General features: G+C 40.2%; 2 protein-coding genes across 2 annotated transcripts in view; one reads left to right on the plus strand and one right to left on the minus strand.

Annotated features, from left to right (window-relative positions):
* PEX5L (peroxisomal biogenesis factor 5-like) overlaps nt 1-5544 on the plus strand; it is a 158226-nt gene extending 152682 nt beyond the window's left edge. Inside the window, exon 15 of the mRNA XM_006770031.2 lies at nt 4579-5544. Within this exon, the coding sequence (XP_006770094.1) occupies nt 4579-4783 (205 nt within the window). The 3' untranslated portion in view covers nt 4784-5544. The remainder of the gene's footprint in view (nt 1-4578) is intronic.
* Nucleotides 5545-18521: 12977 nt separating this feature from the next.
* The window catches only part of USP13 (ubiquitin specific peptidase 13 (isopeptidase T-3)), an 81725-nt gene continuing 77584 nt past the window's right edge, over nt 18522-22662 (minus strand). Inside the window, exons 19-20 of the mRNA XM_006770019.2 lie at nt 20607-20691; nt 18522-18669 (exon numbers count right to left, since the gene is read on the minus strand). Of these exons, the coding sequence (XP_006770082.1) occupies nt 18576-18669; nt 20607-20691 (179 nt within the window). The 3' untranslated portion in view covers nt 18522-18575. The remainder of the gene's footprint in view (nt 18670-20606; nt 20692-22662) is intronic.

The following is a 22662-nucleotide window of genomic DNA, read 5'->3' on the forward strand; positions in this document are numbered from 1 at the left end:
GGGCAGGAGACAGCAAAATGACTTAAAAAGGGTCCAGGGCCAGATTTTGGCAAAGCACAACCAAGAACGCAGGTTCTCTAAACCAATAAAGTGAGTAATAAAACGGTATTAAGGAAATATTTGTAAATGGTGGGTTACAGTTTGAAATGTTCTTCTCTCACGATTCCTCATTATCACTTGGGTGTCCTCTCCTGTCTTTCCCCCACCAACAGGGACCACAAACGACCTTTGTTTCTTTTGTGTAATGAAAGTTCGGGTGATTTTTTTCTTCTTTCTTTTTCTTTTTTTTTCTGATTTCTAAGTAAACTGGTATTGCTTCCATAACTGGAAAAAGAGAGAGAACTCAATGTTAGTTTTTAACCCCCACCAAAAAACGCACACCCTTTTTCATTCCCAGAAGGAGGCAGGCTTTTAGAATCAGATAAGCTTGGGTCAAGTCACAGTTCAAGTCGCCGTTTTTTGGTTTTATGACTCTGAGCGCATAACGGTGAGCCTCAATTTCTTCACCTGCTTCAGAAAAGGGGTGGCGGAGTAATGATGTCTATCTTGCAGGATTATTGTGCAGTTTAAGTATAATTGCCCAGCACAGAACAGATGCTCAATACCTAGCAGGAGTCAGTATTATGACTGTTACTGCTGTCATCAGCAGTATCATTGTTATTATTTAGATACTGTTATTATAACAGGATCATTATTGTTATTATTATCCTATTGCCATCTGAAGAATTCCCATTTCTGAACTGCATTAGTACATTGTGCCGTTGACAAATGTTGAGGCTTTAGAAACTAGATGCTACATTTATAATAAAGGGATCTTAGGAAGAACATTCATCAGTCACTGATTGCTCCGGTCAAAACCAGGAAACCTGAGCGACCTCTGAGCAACTGGTTTGTTTTATGCTGTGGACGTGGGACCTTGCTGAGGTCCTCATGACAGCCGCTGTGCAGAGGGCCCGAGTGCAGGGTCCCGCCTCCTGCACATCTGCCTCTCAGGCCTGACAGTGTCCATTTTGTATGTTAACTTCATCCCTGGCTTCCTCTGATGTCCCTAACCTGCTTTTATCTTTACACATTTTACTCACTTATTTTCTAGGTATATTTTATGATATAACTTAGGTCCTTTTCTGGAACAAGGAGAGATGTAAATGAATACATAAGTGCATGTAGGTACATTGAATTCAATTAAATGAGGCTTTTGTAAGGCTTCTGATGAGTTTTTTCCCTTTTTTTGTTTTTTAAAATATACTTTTATGGATTTCAAAGAGAAAGGGAGAGGAAGAGAGAGAAGCATCAATGTGAGAGAGAATCATTGATCGGCTGCCTCCTACACACCTCTTACTGGGCATCGAGCCCGCAACCAGGCATGTGCCCTGACCGAGAATTGAACCATGTGACCTCCTGATTCATAGGTCAATGCTCAACCACCGAGCCATACTGGCCAAGATGGATGAGCTTTCTTATTTTTTTGTTATTGCAGCTTCTTAGTGTAGAAAACATACTTGAGGGGCCGATAGAACACTTGCTTGGCAATCACAGATGTAAGCCTCAGTAGGGCAAGTATTTTGCAGGGATCCCCGAAGGTCCATGACAAGTACAAATGGGCAATCCTGGTGAGGTGTGGACTTTAACCCTCAAGCAGGCCAAAAGCAAGTCAATGTTAAAGTTGCTGGATAAAATACAGAATGTGTGGTTAAGTAGGAATTTCAAATAAATAGTAAATATAATTTTAGGATAAATATTTCCCAAACATTGCATGGGACATACTTAAACTGAAACTTATTCATTGTTTTTATCTGAAACTCAAATTTAACTGTGCATCAAATTTAATAGCAACTTTGGAACTTCTTGGCTAAGTTTTGTACATCTTACATTGTCATGCTGGATATGGGAACGCTTGTGAAGTGATAAACATATTGCATTTTTTTTCCGGAAATAAATAAAAAGATCATCAAGTGAGACACAAAATGAATTCTGAAAGTAAGTTTAACTTGGGGTATAAGTGTATGTGTAGGAAATAGCAACCCTCAATAGAGATGTGGCTCAGAGGAGAGCCAGGAGCTGGTACAAAGTCTGGGACGTGCCCCTTAAGAAATGCAGGTGTGTGTGTGTGTATACGTTATAACACTCACTGTTTGTCACCTCACACTTTCTATAAGAAGTCAAAAGCACGCCCTACCCTAGTCCTGAATACAGTTGAAGTAAGGAGAGGAAGTTGTTGGCCTGAAATGAGGATACAGCTTAAAATGCTACCCTTTCGTCAGTCGGAGCGCCAGAGTAGAGCTTAGACCAATGAATCTTAACCATTTCAAAAGTGAGGACCCCTTTTTAATGAAAAAGTAAATCTCTTCCCCTTCGATAATAATACCAGGTGGGCAAAAGTAGGTTTACAGTTGTTAGTGTGGAAAATAATACAATAATTAATATATATATATAAAAAGCTAATATGCTACGTGGCCCTCCACCCATCCAACTGGTCACTATGATGCACACTGACCACCAGGGGGCAGACACTCAATGCAGGAGCTGCCATGACACACACTGGCCATTTACAAAGAAATGGCACCTCGGACCTGACGCCGACAAATCAACACTCAGCTTCCCCCAAGTGGGACACAGGCACCGCCACCACTGGGAGCGTCGGCCTGCGGACTGAAAGATCCCAGGTGCGATTCCGGTCAAGGGCATGTACCTGGGTTGTGGACATATCCCCAGAAGGGGATGTGCAGGAGGCAGCTGATCGATGTTTCTCTCTCATCGATGTTTCTAACTTTCTATCTCTCTCTCCCTTCCTCTCTGTAAAAATCAATAAAATATATTTTTAAAAAAATACTGTCATTTAGTGCTGCCCTCATGGCTCAGTGGTTGAGTGTCCACCTATGGTTCAATTCCCAGTCAGGGCACATGCAAAAAAAAAAAAAAAAAAAGAAAAAAGAAATGGTGGACCTTGAAAATGACTTCAGGTTTTGTCACTGCCCAGAATATAGTCAAATATTGCTTCAGTTAAATATTTTACCCTTTTTTCTCCCTGCATGATCTACAGTAATAATCTGCTTCATGTTGATATTTACTGCTGTGTTGCTGACAATTACCTGAAACAGAAGTTGGGGTGCTTCACTGGGCTGGAAAAAGTTTAGCTAAATCAGAAAGCAGGTCTAATTAAGCAAGTTTATTCTATATCTATAAAAGGCTAAGTTGACTTGCACATGCACGATACTTATAAAGCTCTCTTTGGTGCCAATCGCACGAATCTGTTTTGATCTGTCATTGTCAATCATGAATTTGGTTGACACTTCTATTAGAGAGAAAGGGCAAATAGTGATATTAAAATATTTCTTCTAATTAATTTACTTTCAGTGTGCACAAATCCAGGCACTGGGCCACTAGTATGAGAATAAACTCTGTCTCCTGCATGCCTCCTACTGGGGATCAAGCCCACAACCTGGGCATGTGCCCTGACCAGGAATTGAACTGGCGACCTCTTGATGCATGAGATGACACTCAACAAACTGAGCCACACAAGCCAGACATCTTTAACATTTTTAACAGCTACTGAGAACCTCACAGGGCTTTTCTTATGTGGGTTTTATCTATGAATTTTTACCATATTAGGAATTAAACAGAAAATTTTGAAAGATTCATTTAAATATAATAAACTAATTACATGTTAATATAAATTACATATTTCACCCCTAAAAAGACAAAACAAAAACAAATGTTTAGTGAAGAGTGACATTCTTTTATCATTTTTGTGAATCTATTAATATTTTGCTTAAAAGAAGACTCATTTCTGCTTTCGCATTCAATCTGTGGGATGTTGTAAATTATGAGGTCCCTAGAAAATTCCAGTGTACACTCATGAGAGACTAAGAGTTAAAGGTGAAATAACATGTCAGGATTACTTTAAAAATTATTTTGGCCTCATTGATCCTCGGGGTTCCTCCAACAACACTTTTAGAACAATTTAAGTTAATGATAAGAGTTTTCACATAAAATGATTTCACTGCACCTCACAAGGTTTTAAAATGACGTCTAGTCTCCCTATTATATAGTTGGGGGAACTGAGGCTTGTAGAAGATAAAAAATTTGCCTACGGTTACATAATGGGATCCAAGCTCAGATTCTCCGATAAGAAACTGAACTCAACCCCTGCTCCTCCCCATATTTCTATCACTAATAGGAAGAGTTAGACCCTTTGTTTCTGAGTGGGACCAGATGCTGCCTCCTCAACCCTAGTTTTATAAACCACGTCTGTGAATAGCCTACGTCTTCAAGTCGTTCTTGGAGCAGAGAAAAGTGGATGCATTGAAGAGTTAGCAATGCCATTATTCTTCTTCTCCCACATGATTTTCCTAAATAAAAATTGCTTTGCTTTTTTCTTTCTATCTCACTGCATTAAACGATGATTTTTCACAAAAGAGTAATGACAGAATCAGAAAGTTGTTCATCTGATGAGCCCACACACCATAGAAAGGTGATTTAGGATTTAAGAGTAAAATAACTTCATCCGTTTTTTGTTGTCTTATTTGCTAACTCTGAAATGCGTTGCATTTGTAAATGTCTGTTTTTCTACCCTCTTAGAGAAGCGGTTAGCAATTTTCTCACTGCCCTCAGTCTGCAGAGGAAAAGCCGGAATCAACAGCAAGTTCCTCATCCTGCCATCTCCGGGAACATCTGGGCTGCCCTCAGAATCGCACTGTCTCTGATGGACCAGCCAGAACTCTTCCAGGCGGCCAATCTCGGTGACCTGGATGTCCTCCTAAGAGCTTTCAATTTGGATCCTTGAAAGAAAAGAAAAAATAATAATCCCTGTCCATATGTGTATTCAGAAATGCAAACCTATTTTATTATGGATTCCAAAATGGTGACACCGGATGTTCAAAAGGCCATGGTGATAGAGCCTGAGGGAATTCCTACAGACAATGCCCAGTCTCTGTTCAGATCCCAAAGCACAAAATGTTATATAGAGTCAAGGTCGGGCTCGAAAGAAGAAGCGAGAGGCTCAAGACTAACCAAGATGAAGTAACTATGTGAATACTCTCTCCGCAAGCTGCAAGCCTGTCGCAAAACATCGTCTTTGGGTTTTCGTCCCCACTTGCGGCTGATGACACATCTAAGGAACTTGATCGTGACACACCTGGAGAAAGCACTGCCTCTGATCAGGGAATTCTGACTATTTCTGAACTGTCCCCTAAAATTCCCCCTTTTAGAAGATTGAACGTAGTTTGGGCCGAGGTGCATGCACAAATATTAACTCGACTAAAAAGAGGCATTGCTTAAACCCGTTCCAATTTTAACTTTTACTGTAGCTTTTTGATTCCAGAGAAGGAGCTTTGCTGGCAAAAGCAGTTTTTGCACTAGAAATTTTTGCTGTTCCCAATCAAAACTTTTCTGGGACTGTATATATGCACTTTAATATCTCATTTATGCCTTGCTGGAGTTTTGTTTTGTTGCTCCAATTTTTAACGTGGGGAAGGGGGGCGGGGGTAAAGATTTGGGAGCTCAGCCTTGTTAGCTCAATGGACCAAATAAAAATTCCTGAAAATAGTTTTTCACAGTGTAGGGTTTTGAAGGAGTGTTTTCCTCAAAGCAGATGTGACATAGGGTGTAAATATGCAAACACAGATCTTATTCACGTGCTGTCTGAGACTGTTTGACCTTAAGCAAGAGGTAAGACACTGTTTCTTCATGCATTCTCTGCAGGACGGAAGTTTGATGATGTCGTCATTTCTAATGAGTTAACATTAACTTACTTAAATGTCATATTTTACTTGCTTACTAACTTCCCTGCACACTGATAATTCCTTTTCAATTGTTAATATTTTAAATGGCATTTCTTAAGAGTGATAAATACATTTTTCCTAAAAATTGTGTTTTTCTGAGTTCCATAATAATCTCATTGCTCGCCCTTTTGCATCCCAAGTGACAGAGATCAGTGCTTTCGAGCTGAATTTCCCTGAACATCAGAGGTTTCACATGGCTAGGCTCTCCTCTTGAACATTTACTAAGTACCAGGACTTCCTGTTGGCAATGGTCTTTTATTCCATTGGTTCCATCCCACTCAGCTCTTCAGAGTGTTTTGTGCTTGTTGGGCGCTCAGCAATTATTGAGAAAGACATCACTTTTGAAAGGATTAGAAAAATTGTTTGCAAAATGCTAACCAAAATATAATTTCACCAATGCCCAGTCCCGGTAACTTGTCCTAGTCAGTTGTCCCATTCTTCTTCAGTGTGTCTGCTTCCTCCAGAGTCTCCCCAAAGCAATCTGATTCCAGCTTTTCTTCATGCCCTTTGGTGAGTAATAGCTGGTTTTACTCATGCTTATAGTTAACCAGGAAAAAACAGCATTTGGATCAAGATAGTTCACTTGACTGGGGAGTTAGCTTCTACTGCACACATACTAAACTCGGGGTGCAGGGAGAAATGGTCTCCTCTGTTACGTTCAAAGTCCCTGGCATAGGACAGGGCCTCAGGTAAACATGAAACCACAAATCCTTGAGGCTTACATACATTATAACCTATTCTAGTTTATAAAGACAAAAAGTTGAGGGCATGTGGTGGCAGCTTTGCTGTTCACTGTCAAAGCTCACTTGGATGAGGTGACACCTCCAGCGGGACCAGCAGGAGGCAAGACATTGAGGCATTCACCATTGGGCAGCAGTGACAACCAATCTTAACCTACTTTCCTGCAGGCTCAGAGGCAAAGAAAAGCTCAACAAGATTTTCAAGAATGGTATTCTCCAGAATTTCAGAATCCTAGAAATTCGGCCTGGGAAGGACTCATGGGGCCAGCCGCCAACCGATGGTAGCTACCTGGTTGAGTATCCCTGACGGAATAGCATCCCTTCTCGGCACGTTCCTTCCTCCTCCGTATCCTTGAGCATCCACGCTGGCCAGCTGACTTGCATCCATCATAGTCCATTAGGAACCTCTAAACAAAGGATTCAAAGCCACTTTCACAAATGTTCTATTTATGACAATATTCTATACTTTCAATAGTAACTAAATTTGCAATAATAATAGATTGGTTTATTAGCTTTGCTGCCACTACATACATGAGATCAGTAATAATTTAAAGCCTGACAGTTGGGTAAATGTGCACTGTGTTTATTTAACTTGATTGTTGCTAAGTGCTGGCAAATTTGGGGCCCCTGTTTTATTTTGCTATTTGAATATAAAGCAATTTCAAACTCCAAGGAATTGTTTGCAGCGAGAGTGAACAATTTTCCATTCCCTTCATAATTTGGTAATCTGCAAAGCATTTGGTAGGACTTTCTCCAATATATCTAGTGTCCATCAGAACCAAGATTTTCCTAAGCTATTACCTGTCAGGAGGTGCAGAATTATTGCCCAAGACATTTTTTCATAATATTTTTACTAAAATTAAGTTAAAAGTTACTAAAAAGCAAGTGAAAGTTTATAGCAATCAGAGCAACACCAAAAAGTAAATAGCAAGATCTTAGAACAGTCTTTATTGTATACATCTTTTTCTTAAGTTTATACACATTTAAAAAAAAAAAAAAAATTGTTTTTGGTATCTTATCGTCATGGTGTAAAGTTGTCATTTATATTACTCTTTCCATTTGAAAAGATGGCCTTGGTTCCCTTGGAAGCACTCTGGGAAGGCCTTGATTATCTACTCTCTTGCATTACTGAGTAGCAGCCCAAGATCTCTCAGAGGATGGTACAATTTTATAAGAGTGGCCACTCAATTGCATAGTGGCCTTTCAAGGACCAATTTCTCCAGGAGATTAGATGAAAATGCAGAGAAGACCAGTGATCATTGCTGAATTTCAAAATAGGTTATAACTATGTCTAGCGAGCTATTTCTCTGTGCTGTAGACCTCAATGTGAGGAGGAGTTGGAGGGATAGGAGAGGGGAGGGGAAGGAGTAAAGTGTCCACTTACTGGATTAATCATATTGAGTCACCATTCCCTTTGCTTTCTCCCACAATCACTCCCCATGACTCCTTGAAAAAAAGGCAGATCTTGTTCACCAAGAGACTTTCATAGAGAACTGTGAGCTGTGCTTTCTCAGCCAACCTGCGTTTTAACTAAAACAGCAAATTAGTGATACTTAACGGGGTTGGAAAGTCCAGGACACACCCATTTCCACAGTTTTATGCCATTTCTTCATTCTTTTTTTTTTACTTTTTTTTTATTGTTAACACTATTACAGATGTTCCCACTTTCCCCCACTCTGCCCACCTCTGCAGAGCCCCTGCCCCCTGCCCCCATTTCCTCTGCCTATCACCACACTGTTGTCTACATCGGTGGGTTGTGCATATATGTTTTTTTGGCTAATCCCTTCGCCTTCTTTCACCCAGCCCCCTCCCCCAACCCCTCTGACAGCCATCGGTCTGTTCCATGTATTCATGCCTCTATTTCTACTTTGTTCGTCAGTTTATTTTGTTTATTAGATTCCACATATAATGAGATCATATGGTATTTGTCTTTCTCTGACTGGCTTATTTCACTTAGCATAATAATCAAGAGCTACTGAGTTGAATCTTGGGTCCATGTCCAGATAATTGCACTAGATCAATCTTTCTAGGATAGTGTTGCTGTACAAGCAAGACTTAAACACAATTGTACTAGCCCCACTTGTACCAGGAGCTCCCAAACTACTTACCATAAACTTTGTGAGCTCGGCAATATAAAAGCAAGCTCCTTTTGTGCTCCTTCTTCACTTGTCCCTGAATCAGTCCCACAGATCCGGGCTGTACTTTCACATGGTTGTTGCTGTTGTTTTACACCTTGAAATGCTTTTTCGAAACAGGGTATTCTGAAGGCTTACTTCGTGTGCTATCTTTTCGAGGCTTCTTATTTTAGAAATTACTACACATGCACACACCTAATTTTAACCTTTCTAAATAATTCCAAATGCATTCCCTCTCTGGATTTTACTGCCCAGTTTACCTTCTCAGTATTTACAGAACTGGTTGAACTATAAACTGTTTTGAACTAAGTAGATACATATATATATATATTTTTTAAGAGTGTCGGAGATTAACTCTGGCATAAGGTTTGTAAAAAGGCAATTTTTAAAAAATGAAGCATATAACCTCAGGTGCAGAAGTAACGCATGCATTAATCCTCGCAAATCTGCCTACTCAAATATTAACCAAAGCATGCAAGATAACGCTACTGAATGTGAACTTACCCAGTGCATGGTTACGCCACATGAGTTAGCTTATTTTTCCTTGCTTCTGAACAAGGAAGCATTTTCATGAACTTTGTGTTACAGTTTTTCTATTTGTTTTTAATATCCTATCCTTGAGATTGTTTTCATGCCGTCACACTGAACTTGACAGATATCCACGTGTCTGGTTTATGCAGCATTGCAGCCAGTGCCAAACTACTCCTCTGGCCGGCAGAGGCACACAGATCTAAAACTTAAGCAAAATCCACGTACCCGAAGGCTACTGAACAAAATCGTGTTGATTGCTTCAGCTCAGTTTTGGGTTCTAAATGCTGAATAGTGCATTTCAAATATTTTCCAAAAGTTTAGGAATAAATTTAGAAATACTGAGATTCTAAGTAAGGTAGAGATTAGAGTAATGCCAGGTACATGAAAACCATTAAAGGGAAATGAACATGGGGCCTTAATAGCCTCAAATGTCATGTAGCAAGTGTGTAGATGCCACACCATGTCCTCAATGTATTCCTGTTTGTATGGTAGGTTGAGCTACTTGAATCCATGTCCCTTAAGAAGCTGGACTTGGTCAATATGTCTAAAAACATTGAAATTTGGGGGTGATGAGGTGGTTTTATGGTCACTCAGACCAGCTCTGAAGTCTTCTCATGGCCTTTGTCTGTAATCCCTGCTATATGAAGAAATCAGGACAAGGAGACCAGAAGTGGAGGGAGCAGAGCTCAGTGAGGCAGTAGGGGTTCTGTTAGAACAGCTTTGTCACCATTTCATCCACCCTTAACTCCCCATACACACACACACATATGAGCTCAAAGACAGTATTTCCCAAACACACAGCAAAGACCTTTGTGTGGAGACACTGAAGAGTTAAGAGAAGAAAAAACGAAAATTAAAGTGTGAGGTTTAACAAACTCACATGTGGTATTTTGCCTTGAATAAAGTTTTCGCTACTTGCAACCTTTACAGAAATACCAAAAAGAAAAAAGAAGAAAAAAAAAACACCCTCTAGAAACAAGCACCCCTTCTCAGAACTGTTTTCTCACGACCTTCTCTACAAGAGAAAACGAACCTGCAATGTTAGAGTGGGATACTTCCCTTAGAAACCTGCACTCAAAATAATATTAAGATGGGAAAAAGGACAATTTGCTCAACAATAAAATGTTCTCTTTTTATTTGAGTGAAATGGTGCGACACAAAAAGGAATAAGGGATAGACACTCAACTAGGTCATTTGTCACTTTCACTGAGATAAGAAAAATGTTCGCATAGGTACCGTAAAGGAATTGCACCCTGTGAGGGATGTGTTTGTGACTGAAAGTTACCAGTGTGTAAAGGAAATACAGCAAACCTGAGTTTTTACCAACTTCCTTTCCATTTTCCCTGTCATCTCACCCAAACCCTCTTCCATTTTCATTACGCAAATTTGTTACATGGGTTGAAAAAAAAACGGATTAATTTAGTAAACTTTTTACAAACTTTAACAAGCATTTATTAACTATTTAGAAAAGACATTTCTATATATTTTGTATATCTATGAATACTGTATATCTAGTCTAATCTAAAAATACTGTTTTGAGAGGAATTCTTCTGTGATGCTTCCTTATTTATTATGCTCAATAATGTTTAAAATCTTGGGATTTCATTTTTAAGCTAAAATAGATAACAGAGAAATTTAACTTTAAATGTTTACATTGTTTCTAAGTTAACACCAACCCAAATTAAGTGACCTATAGTAAATTAATGGCATTGGGGGGTGTAAAAGTTATCGTCACACTACATGATAATATGTCTGTGTATTTAATGAAATATTATGTGTTATAGGATAACTCTGTTGGTATTAAGGCTTCTTCTTAATAATTCCCTGTGTTGCTCTTTGAAATAAAATTACTAACACAAAAATAACCTATTATATTGATGTATTTAATTTACTCAGTTGGCTTATAATTTATAAAGTACCAAGATTCAGGTAGTATTTTTGTACCATTATTGGAAGCATGCCTTCCCTTTTTCACATTATTAAATTGTATTTATATTTGGGTAATTTTAAATTATGTTTTCAAATAAACTTATGGCTTCAAGACCTTTTCAGAAATCTTTCAAAATGAGATTTGGGAATCAGAATTGCTTCAATTCAAATAGAATCCATTTTTACTACTGGTTAAAAGGTCCTTTTGTGGAATATCACTACATATGATTTTGCATGAGTTAACTGGAAATCAGGAATGCATTTTTAGATATGAAACAAAAACTTTAAAATCTTCCTTGTTAATATTTTAAGACTAAAATATTATTTAACCTAAACTTGGATTTTGTGATTTTTTTTAGAATAAAAGCATTAAAATATATTTGTTTTAGGGTCTTTTTTTTTCTTTTTGGTCAATAAATATTTGAGCACCTACTAGAACAGGCACTGTTCTAGTGCAGGACAGTGGTTAAGTAAATTAAATCAAACTTGCACTTGAAGAATTCAGATTTCTGTGAGGGATCAACAAATCTATGTTATAAAAGGCCAGTGGCCATAACACCGTAACGACCAAGCGACCAGTCTGGGTCTTGTGGCGTGGCGGGTCTAGGGTCTCGTGTGATTTCGCATGCTGAGCCTCTAGTACTTTAATAAAACAAAAACAATATTATGTTCTACGAAGTGCTAGAAGAATGAGACATATAAGGTATTATCTATAGGTGGTCAGGAAATGTTCCTCTTGGCTGACATTTGGGCTGAGATTTGAATGGCAAGACGACCAGTCTGGGTCTTGTGGGGTGGCGGGTCTAGGGTCTCGTGCGATTTCGCATGCTGAGCCTCTAGTACTTTAATAAAACAAAAACAATATTATGTTCTACGAAGTGCTAGAAGAATGAGACATATAAGGTATTATCTATAGGTGGTCAGGAAATGTTCCTCTTGGCTGACATTTGGGCTGAGATTTGAATGGCAAGAAGCCTGCTGAGTGCAGTTGGGGACAAGCATTCCTGACAGAGCCAACAGCTCATGCAAAATGCCAAGGCAGGAATGAGCTTGGTATGTGTTCAGGGAGAAAGGAATCCAGGGTGGTTAAGGCTGTGAGCTGGTGAGATCTCAGGAAACGCCCTAAAGGTGGGAGATCATAGGAGATCTTCTTAAATTCGCCCCCGAGCAGAGGAGAGATGCCACTGAGACGGAAGTTTCTGTGTTTCTGAAACGTTTACTAACTAAAGTCCTTGAGTGGTGAGGTTGGGATGGAAGGAACGGCTGCCTCAGATGAAGACTGACTACACCAAGAGACCGAAGCACCCCTTCTCCCTCTTCACTACCCCCTCTATTGAACTGGGGCCGCAAGTGGTGGAATTCCATTTTCTCCTCTGTAAAAATCAAGCTGGGGGTCTCTCTTTCCTGCTTCACTGCTCTTCTATATAAGATAAAAAGTCCATCTACTTAGTGGTGAATGTGGCTCCTCTCCCAAGCCCTTGCATAATTCAAAACATTTTTATTTCTGGGGAAAGAACATGCCAGGCAGAGGAAACTTCTCTCAAAATCCAGAGTTGTATATTCAGCTTCCTACTCAACATCAAATAGAGGTCTGGTATGTTAGGTTAGGTGGCTCAGGAGGCGGCGCAAGAAATAAAGACTCCAGTGAATCAGAAAAGAAAGGAAAGGAAAAGGTTTATTTCTGCGTCCCCAGGAGACCCACGTACCCCAAAAGATAGGGCACATGGATTCACGCCAACAGGGAGGGGGGTGCTTTTTTTTATACTGCAGTTGGGGTGAGGGGCGGGGACATGAGCTGAGGAATTCTCTGCTGCAGGGGATGGGCAGGGGGTGGAGGGGGGGGTAATGTGGATTAAGGGAGAATAAGCCGGTATCTGTGTCTGGCACCTTGATCTGTGAGAAATTCCAGGGAGAGTCCATTATCTTGTCACATGTCTGCATGTATCTGATCCTGGGCTCTCTCCGACCTAACATGGTAGGCATTTCAAACTCAACAGGTCCCAAACTGGACTCCTGGTCATTTTTCCCTCTATCCCTCAACCACTAATTTTTGTGGTCATTTGTTAGAGCAGCCATGGGAAACTTATACAACCTAGAAAGGTGGGGTCATAGAAATGCTGGAATCTATTGATGCAACTAGTGTAGATTCTGCTGCGTTAAGGAAGCCATCAGCAAATTGAGAGTTAGGGAGCCACAGAAAGGTCTCAATTGACCCCAATATTCAACTGGACATATCAGTAGAGAAAATCTAAAGGACACCAGACTCTTCCCTGCCTTAGCTCCTCCCTCCTTAACAGATGTTCCAATGTGGATGGGGACCAGGCTGCCTACACGAAGAAACCCTAAAAGGAAATAAAATTAGTCACTGTCTCAAGTTACCTGTTCCACTGATGGGTGAGAACCTACAAAGAGGAGAATTCATTTACTTGGCATTTTGCAAAAGAACGAAAGAAAAAAGAGTCATCAAGGGACCTCAGATTGTGAGAATAGCTTTTAATTTTAAAACAAGTGAAGCAACAAATCATCCATCTCTCTTTCCATCACAGGCAAATACTCTCCCAAAACATCTGAGATAGTTGAAATACCAACTGTGACTAGTGCAAAATAAAATAAATACAAACGCTTTCGAGAGCCAACATCGAAACCTGCTCTGCCGAGGCTGAGAGGAGCAGTGAGTCTGGGGCGGCAAGATCAACACAGTATCTCCACGCCCGGCTCTGAACAGACTGAACAATACCTGGGGAGGGGAAACCACAAGAGAATGTCGCCTAAAGAGAAACAAACACGCCCAGCACCCTCCTGTGGCTAACATCCTTGGCACCTGGCAGTGGTTTGAAAAATAAGCCCAAAGTTAGAGGCTCCTAGGCAAAGCGAAGGAACAGGGTCTGGGGCTCATTTGCTCTTATCTTTTCACTGGGGTCTTTTACATATTGGCTTTTATACACAGAAAAATCTTCTGCTTTCTGGAAGGCATTCTGTGCCTCATGTGCCTCATGGTGCTCCTGACTCCAGCAAAAATGTTCATGTTGCTTCTGTCTAGATGTTTCGGAGAATTACCTTCCATACCTAAGGCAGGGCGCTGCATACCCCGTACCATCTACGTCTAGATTAGCACTGCCCAATAGAAGAATGAGAGCCACGTGTCTAATTTTAAATTTTTGGGTAGCCACATTAAAAAAGATAAAAAGGAACAAGTTAAATTTTCATATCTTATTTAACGTATCTAAAATATTGTCATTTCAGCATGTAATCACTATAAAGTATTGATAAAATATTTTACATTCCCTTTTTTTTTTTTTTTGGTAGCAAGGCTTCAAAATCTGGTGTGCATGTTATATGCATAGCACAGGCTCAGTTCGGACAAGCCAACTTTCAAGAGACCATTCATTAGCCACATATGACTATTGACTACTGGAGTGAACAGCGCAGGTTTAGAGAATATTAATACAAACTCTCGGGATGACTTACTGAGTAGGGAATCTCTGAGCCACGGTGTGGTAATCATATCACCAGTTTAGACAATCTCAGACAGGCCCTTGTTTTGTAACCTAGGATTTCTGCCCTAAGGTAAAGGACAGAATAACACTTTACCTAATCCTATCTCCTGGTCCTGCCCCTGTCACCTGTCATCTCCCCACAGATAATGTGACTTAGCAACGGTGGGTGGTCCTACGAGATGATAAACGCATCTTTCTGTGGTAGACAACTTTCTTAGCACTTATTTGGGGATCACAGCTAGAACTAAATCAGAATAAGAAAATACTGTATAGCCCAGCCGGCATGGCTCACTGATTGAGCGTTGACCTATGGACCAGGAGGTCTGGGTTCAATTCCCGGTCAGGGCACATGCCTAGGCTGCATCCCCAGTGTGGGGCGTGCAGGAGTCAGCTGATCAATGATTCTCTCTCATCTTTGATGTTTCTCTCACTCCCTCTCTTTCTCTCCCTTCCTCTCTGAAGTCAATAAAAATATTTTTTTAAAAAGGAAATATTGTATAAATTTGACAGATTTAGCTGAAGGTAGTTCTGAGGTTTTTCAGAGCAAGAAGTACTCTAAATGATTTTTTCCTTTTTGAAAGGGATGGTAACAACGTACTTCATGGACTGGAAAGTGAAGAGTTTCTCGAATGGTGGGAAAATGGGAAACTTACCAAAGAAAGCGGAACAGAAGCCAGGATAGAAACACTAAAAATGAGATCGGTTCTAAGCTGGGGTGGGTTAGCTATAACAAATCAAAAACATAGCATCTAACCTATGTGATCATCGTATTTTACAGTCTGATCTCAGTAGTACCAAGAGGAAAATAAAAATAGAACCGACTGTTAGGACAGGGAAGGACTTCTGAGCTTATCTGGTCTAACCCACTCATTTTAGAGAAAAAGGCCCAGGGAGGTAGTGACTTGGCCCCATCACACTGAGAGGCGGAGTCAGGATGCAAACCCAGGAGCCCTCACCACAAGCTGCAGGTGCGGCTCCATCCACTTCAGGTCTCAGGGGAATAAATGGTGTTGGGAGTCCCAGGCTCCCACTACTCACACTAGACCTCCCGCAGCCCAAAGCGAGCCCAAGGGGAAGGTCCGGCACATTCTCTTGTAGGTGGGAGGAAACAGCTAAGTCAAAATATTGAAGCAATGCTGATGTAAAACAGCATTCAAATGTGATTCTTCCAATAGTCCTTTCTGTATACTATTTTTCTCTTAAGAAAAAAAATACCCCAATTTGAACCAAATCAGATTTCTAATTAGTTATATGGACATTTAGATCAACTGACAAAATAAAAACTTTGATACATTATATTTTCCAAAGACACATTCATTGGGATTTTACACAAATGGATATCAAAAGATATTTACAGGAAAAAGGGCTCTCTCACACGTGCACCCACACACAGTAAGAAATTCACAATTATACCACCACACCTCACATGTAGGACTCCTAACAGGCTGATAATCAATTGACAAAACCCATTTTTGATTCCAGTTTTCAGTTACAAATAATTTCATCTACATACATGTGTAAAATTAAGCAGTATGTTCCAGACTTTTATTCCAGGGAAAGCTGCCTTATATATATTAAGGAATACATATAAATACATTTTTTAAGCAGAAAGAAACTCATTATTTGCTCCAGTTTTTCCCCAATTTTCCATCTGAAATGAAGAATAGCACATATACAAAACTTTGCCTTGTAGAAATAGCCCTTTGTTTTTTGAGGCAGAAAAAAAAAAAGGCAGCCATATTACTTTTTTTTTTTTACAGTATGTTTAGGCATCAAAAGGGGCTAAATTAATTTTTCTACTTAATTAAATTAAATATTGTATAGCTTATAATTTTCTATACTTATTTTATACCATCCATTTTGCAAGGTTTTATTATAAAATTTTTATTTTGTGCAAAATACACATGCTATCTTTGTCCACATTTCAATCCAAATCCTCAATCATGCCCCCACCCCTAAAAAAGGCCTTTGCTTTGTAATAGCATGAAAACTGGTCATTTTTGATGTGTCTGGCGGCATTATTCCAGGAGACTCACTCAGCCCTAAGGAGACCAGACTCTGTAAGGTTGCTGAGTGTGGGGATTTGTACGGGAGTCAAGGACTCATGTAACAGAGCCCCAGTCAGCATTAAATATGACCCCAATGGGCAGTTTCGTAGAGAATGACTGCACCATGAGCTCCCTCCTTATGCCAATCTCATTTTGTTCCCAAACTGAAGAAAACATCAAATGAGAGAGGAGGGAACATACTCCACTAGGACCACCCCCCATGGCACACCACCTGCTGCTCTTTAAAAATTCAAGGTATCCAATCTCACTATGTCTTCGAAGCAAAGTTGGAAAAAGAGAGCAGATGTCATCATACCATTGTACAGACAAAGATTGTGAGGCACAGGGCAGATGAGGGACGTGCCCAGCTAGAGGCAGCCCCCAGGGCTCCGGCACCCGCCCCTGGGCTCTGTGCTCACAGATCTGTGTGACAGACCCCATCATAACCAAATCCTGATAACTCATAGCTCCCCGGGTCATAATCCACTTCTGGGCTGTATTTCACCCAACTGGTTCTATTTTATCTTCCTCCAGTTTCTAAAAAGATCCTTTCTACCAATCAAAGGCATGTCAAGCGGACAGCAACAAATCCTTTTTCATTTGACTGAATAATCTGAAATAGAAACTCCAGAAACTGGAACTTGGTGCAGAGCAGTAGCAGAACTCTAGGGCCCTAGCTTCCACTTTTTCATCCCATCTGAAATTCTAATCCTACACTGCTATTGACGTGCTGAAGTACAACATGGAAACGATGGTCTTTCATAACATCATGCCAGGTTTCCTTGCATCTGAACCCCTGGACCAAGATCGCATTATTGGTGGCAGCAGATAAGCAGTGAAGGTAAGTCAGGAGGTGATTAGCCAAGAAAGGGCAGAGGTGAGACTCTGGCCCCAGAAAATGTAGAAATGGAGGCAAGCAAAGAGCTCAGGGAGGAGAAAAACCACAGACTCATTCGGGGCACTTAGCACGATTCCAAGGACTTGTCATGTGTGATGGTAAGAAGCGATCAGCTAAAAATACACACTAAACCTTAGAGGGAAGGGCTGCTGACACACAGAATCCATCTACCTTTGGCAAAGAATAATATTGTGCTGCTCTGGGCATCTGGCATCTGGCGTTACACCACCAAATGTCGCACACCCAAGTGAATTCTTGACAGCGCTTAAAGGGACAACTCCATCCAGTTTATGCCTGAAAATGTAAGCAGGGAACTAATTTTTTCAACTGTTCCTGAGTTATGGTTTCTTTAAAAGATGTCCTTGCTTTTCCCAGCTGTGCTTAACGCCAACTGTTTTAACCTTTCCAAACCAACCCGCCACAGATTTCCTCGCTGACATTCTCAATCTCAGTCTCACACACATTCGTACAGTTGTGTTCTGAATTGTGATGGGATTAAATTAAAAACATTTCATTGCAGATACTCTAATTTACTATACACAGATAGGTCAGAAATTATTGTACTGAATGAAAAAAAGTATGTCACAAATAAAGCCCAGCCCAGTTACTGATTTTCACTATGAAACAAAAATGGGCTTTTCATTTATTGTGGGTGGGGCCAGACCACTGACCCCCAAAGCAAAACTGAGGATCGGTGGCACATTCCTGGTGGCACATGCCAGTGGCAGATTCCCTACCAGCAATAGGAACACTTTTCTCTTTTTAATCATTCTCTCCTCGAACATTTATAAAAAGAAAAACTATCTACAGTAGTGTATCATTGCTAATAGAAATGTCTTCCCAGTTCTATTTCAGAAGGCGTCAAATGATGTTCTTTAAATAAACTATAAATACCCCCATGTATTCCTTCATGTCTGGCTGTCCCAACCTTTTTTTTTTTTTTTTTTTTTTTTTTAAAAAAAGTTTTTGGCAAATTAAAAAGGCGTATGGCTTCTCGCCGATTTGTACATCTGAGGTTTAGCTTGGTATCCTGCGGTAAAAGTACATGTAGCCCAGGTCTTTAGGGGGCCTTTCTGAGGCACACACTCGGTGGTCATTGTAGATCACCCATCTGAAAACAAAACACAGAAGCATTTGATGAATTTAAGTCAGTTCCGGGAAACTTTGCCGAAGAAAAGTTACTGCGTCATGCATAAAAGAATCAAGATGTTTTAAGATAACCAAACTCAAGTTTGTTATATAAAAGGGAACAGAATGCTGGTGGAAAATTACCATTCCTTTTTAAGTCTCGAGCTCAATCAAAAAGTAGTTACTAAAAGAGCCTCCAAACATTTTGAATCCTTTGATCTCATAATTTTTTTTTTTTGCAGAAATCCATAAATAACCTCAAAAATTGAGTCAAATGAAAAACAATTGAACCCTAACCGGTCTGGCTCAGTGGATAGAATGTTGGCCTGAGGACTGAAGGATCCCAGGTTGAATGCTGGTCAAGGGCACATGTCTCGGTTCCAGGCTCGATCCCTAGTAGGGGGCATGCAGGAGGCAGCCAATCAATGACTCTCATCATCGATGTTTCAATCTCTCTCCCTCTCCCTTCCTCTCTGTAAAAAAATCAATAAAATATAAATTTTTAAAAAAACAATTGAGTCAAAGAATTATGTATAATAGTGTTTGTTTCAGCCTCAGGTATAAAACTAACTAAAAATCAGAAGTAAATTAGCCAGGCAGTGAACTAATATACAACTATTAAAATGTTTTCAAAGAATATTTGCTAAATTGAGAAAACAATCGCAATATAATACAAAGTGAGAAAAAGCAGGTTATAAAATTATATGTTATGTACATTAAACTTTTAGTAATGTTATAAATACATATGCATAGTTATATGTAGTATGTGTGTGTACAGACTTACACACCCTCTCCCAGTGAAAACAATAAAATAGAGAAATATATCCAAATATAAACAATGATTATCCCTAGGCTTCCAGATGACACATTTTTGTATGTGTTTATATTGTACTAACTCCTTATGATGAATTTTATTGCTTTTGAAGTTATAATTAAACCATTTCTCTTAAGCATTTTTAAAAGAGCTATCAGGCCGGGTAATAAAAGGAACTCACTATAAATCAAGTCTCTGTGCTCAACTATTTTATGAATCAAGAGGAAACAAAAGATATAGCAAAAAGGAACACAATCGATGCTGGGTGAGAACTGGTCACTGCTGCAGTGCGAGGCATGGGGTGAGAGGTCAACATCCTCTAGGAGATGCCAAGGTCACATGTTTCTTCAGCGTCCACAGGGCCCAAGCACTGCCTTGAGCAGGAGTGCCAACCCCCAGGCCACTCAGTGGGGAGCTCCTGGGAGGAAACCAGAGGGGTCTGGCCCAGTGAAAGGGTTCTGAAGACAGGTGCAGCCTCACAGCCCAATCTGTCTCATTCCCAGTTCACCACACACCTAACAATTCTACTTAAGATGCCATGAGTCCTACTGCAAGGCTGCAATAAAGCAAGACACTGACCGCTCAGTGTTGCCAAATAAAACACAGGATACCCCGTCAAATCTGAATCTCAGGTAGGCAACAAATTATATTTCAGTATAAGTATGTCTCGTGCAATATTTGAGTAATTCACTTACTCAAAAAGTAATTTGCTTACCTTTACCTGAAATTCAAATTTAATAGGGCAACTGGTTTTTCTTTACTATTATTATTATTATTAATTATTATTATTTTGCTTAATCTGGCAATCCTATGGAGGTTTCCAATATGACATACATTCTGCTGTAGGATGCATCTTTACTGTGGAAAATTACCTTGGTATGATGGCATGATCATTGAGAGCGGCTTTGGATACCAGCTCTGACACAAGAAATTACTAGCTAAGATCAAGCTATTTGGCCTCCCTGAGCCTCAGTGTCTTAAATGGTCTTAAGAGTATATCCTACAAGACCATTGTGAAAGCCACATGTGATAACATATGAAGCACCTAGTACAGTGCCTAGCGCTCAATAAAACACATGTATTATTTACCTTCTAAAAAGACTCACCTTCCTTCCTTTTTGATATGGCAAACATAATGGCCGCTCATTGTAGATGTTCCCATGTGACTGATAAATGCAAACAATTCGTACACTATGAAAGAGGAAACAACACAGTCACAAGGCAGCATTTCTAGAAAACCAACAGCACTTCTGATCAGAGTTTAAAGCCAATGATTGTGTAATCCAGCAACTGTTTAAACTGAAAGACAAAGTCTACTTACCTTGCTATACCCATTCACCCACAAACCCATCCAAAGTGACACCAGATTCAACCTTCGAAGTCATAACGAAGTGGGACATCAGCCATCAACGTACAGCTGACATTAAATTCGTATCTGGGAGGGATGCAAAAATCCTGCAGCCAACCTGGCAGCAAATTCCTGGGTTTAACAGGGTAGACCGGGCTCTCTCACATTCAAGCAGCATGAGGGCAAAGGGGTTGTCCCATCTCTCTAGGCCCATTTCTTCACAAAGATGAAAAACCCACCCACTTCACAAGGTTGGACGAGGCTTAAATGAGCAATTCAGAATGAAATACCATACAAATGTCAGGACTGTAGGGAGGACAGCAGACAGCTGTTACCATTCGTAGAAAGGGACAGTGCTTCGGAATATGCTTCTTGTGATTTCTGACTTGCCTGTGATTATAAACTATACAGGACCAAAATTCAGGTTCCATGCTTTCTGAACAAGGAGATAGACAGCCTCTTAGAGGGTGAAACTGATGTTTTTTCTCTGACAAGCACCTCCTGCCATTTGATACAGGATTCTCCATTAAATGAATTTCAGCTCCTGCTCCCCTGGCCAAACCTAGACCTACACAACACAAAGTGGATCCCACGGATAAGTACCAGTCCACTCGCAAACTGCTACCGATTACAGAAACTGAGTGTTTACACCCTTTTATGATGATTTGAGAATATTCATGTCTGCTGAATCTAAAAAGGAAAAAAAGGACTTGCATATTCATTTTTCTAGTACTCAATCGTTATTGCATTTTTTCAAAGTATTGGTTCTAGGCAGACCTCTGCCCTTCTCCCTCCCTCTCCCATTCTCCCATGTCCCTCCCTTCCTGAGTTGTGAATCCCCACTCAGCTTACTCACTCTTCAGCACATCACACATGGCTGATCACCTCCTTCTTCCTCAAATACTTGCCCCCAGGATACAACCCTCTCTTGGTTGTCCAGCTGCCTCACTGGCTCCTCATCTCTCTGACCTTTCAGTGGTGATGACCTCAGAACTTACTTTCCCCTGTCCTAATTTATCCAGTCCCATGGCATTAAATGGAATTATTTTCTTAATTTCCAGAATGTTCATTGCTAATGTAGGGAGATACAATTGAATTTTGTATATGGATCTTGTTCCTACATTAGTAGTTCCAATAGTGTTTTGGTGGATTCCTTACGATTTTCTATATACAAAATTATGTTATCTGCAATAGAGATAGTTTTACTTCTTCCTTGTTAATCTGGATGTTTTTCATTTCTCTTTGTAGTCTCGCTGCCTTGGCCAGAACTTCCTGTCACAATGCTAAATGGAAATGGCAAGAGTGGACATCCTTGTCATGTTCCTGACCTTAGGGGAAAAGCAGTCAGTCTTCACCACTGAGAAAGATGTGAGCCGTAGATGCTTTTTACCATGTTGAGGAAGTTCCCTTTCATTCCTAGTTTGTTGAACATTCTCTCCTCAGCCTCAGCCTCGGTCAATGATGAGCCCATTCTTCCAATAACTGAGCACAAAATCTTAACTTCTCTCACACTTTACACACCCCCAATCCATCAGCAAATCCTGTCAGCATTTCCTTCAATATATATCCAGAATCCAACAACTTTTTACCACCTTCACTAGGAACCCCTGATTCAAGCAAGTCACCATCATCTCTCTTCTGGAGGCTTTTTATAAGAGCCTCCTAACTGGGGTCCCTACTTCCTTCCTGGCCCCTACAACTCTTCTCACTACAGCTATCAGAGTCTTGAAATGGAATTCAAATTGTAGTTATTACAGTCAGAGAACTTCCCGTGGTGTTCTATACCTCAGAGTGAAATTTTACTCCTACAGTAG

This window comes from Myotis davidii, unplaced genomic scaffold (genome assembly GCF_000327345.1).
Source record: "Myotis davidii unplaced genomic scaffold, ASM32734v1 scaffold123, whole genome shotgun sequence".
In the NCBI taxonomy this organism is placed as follows: Eukaryota; Metazoa; Chordata; class Mammalia; order Chiroptera; family Vespertilionidae; genus Myotis; species Myotis davidii.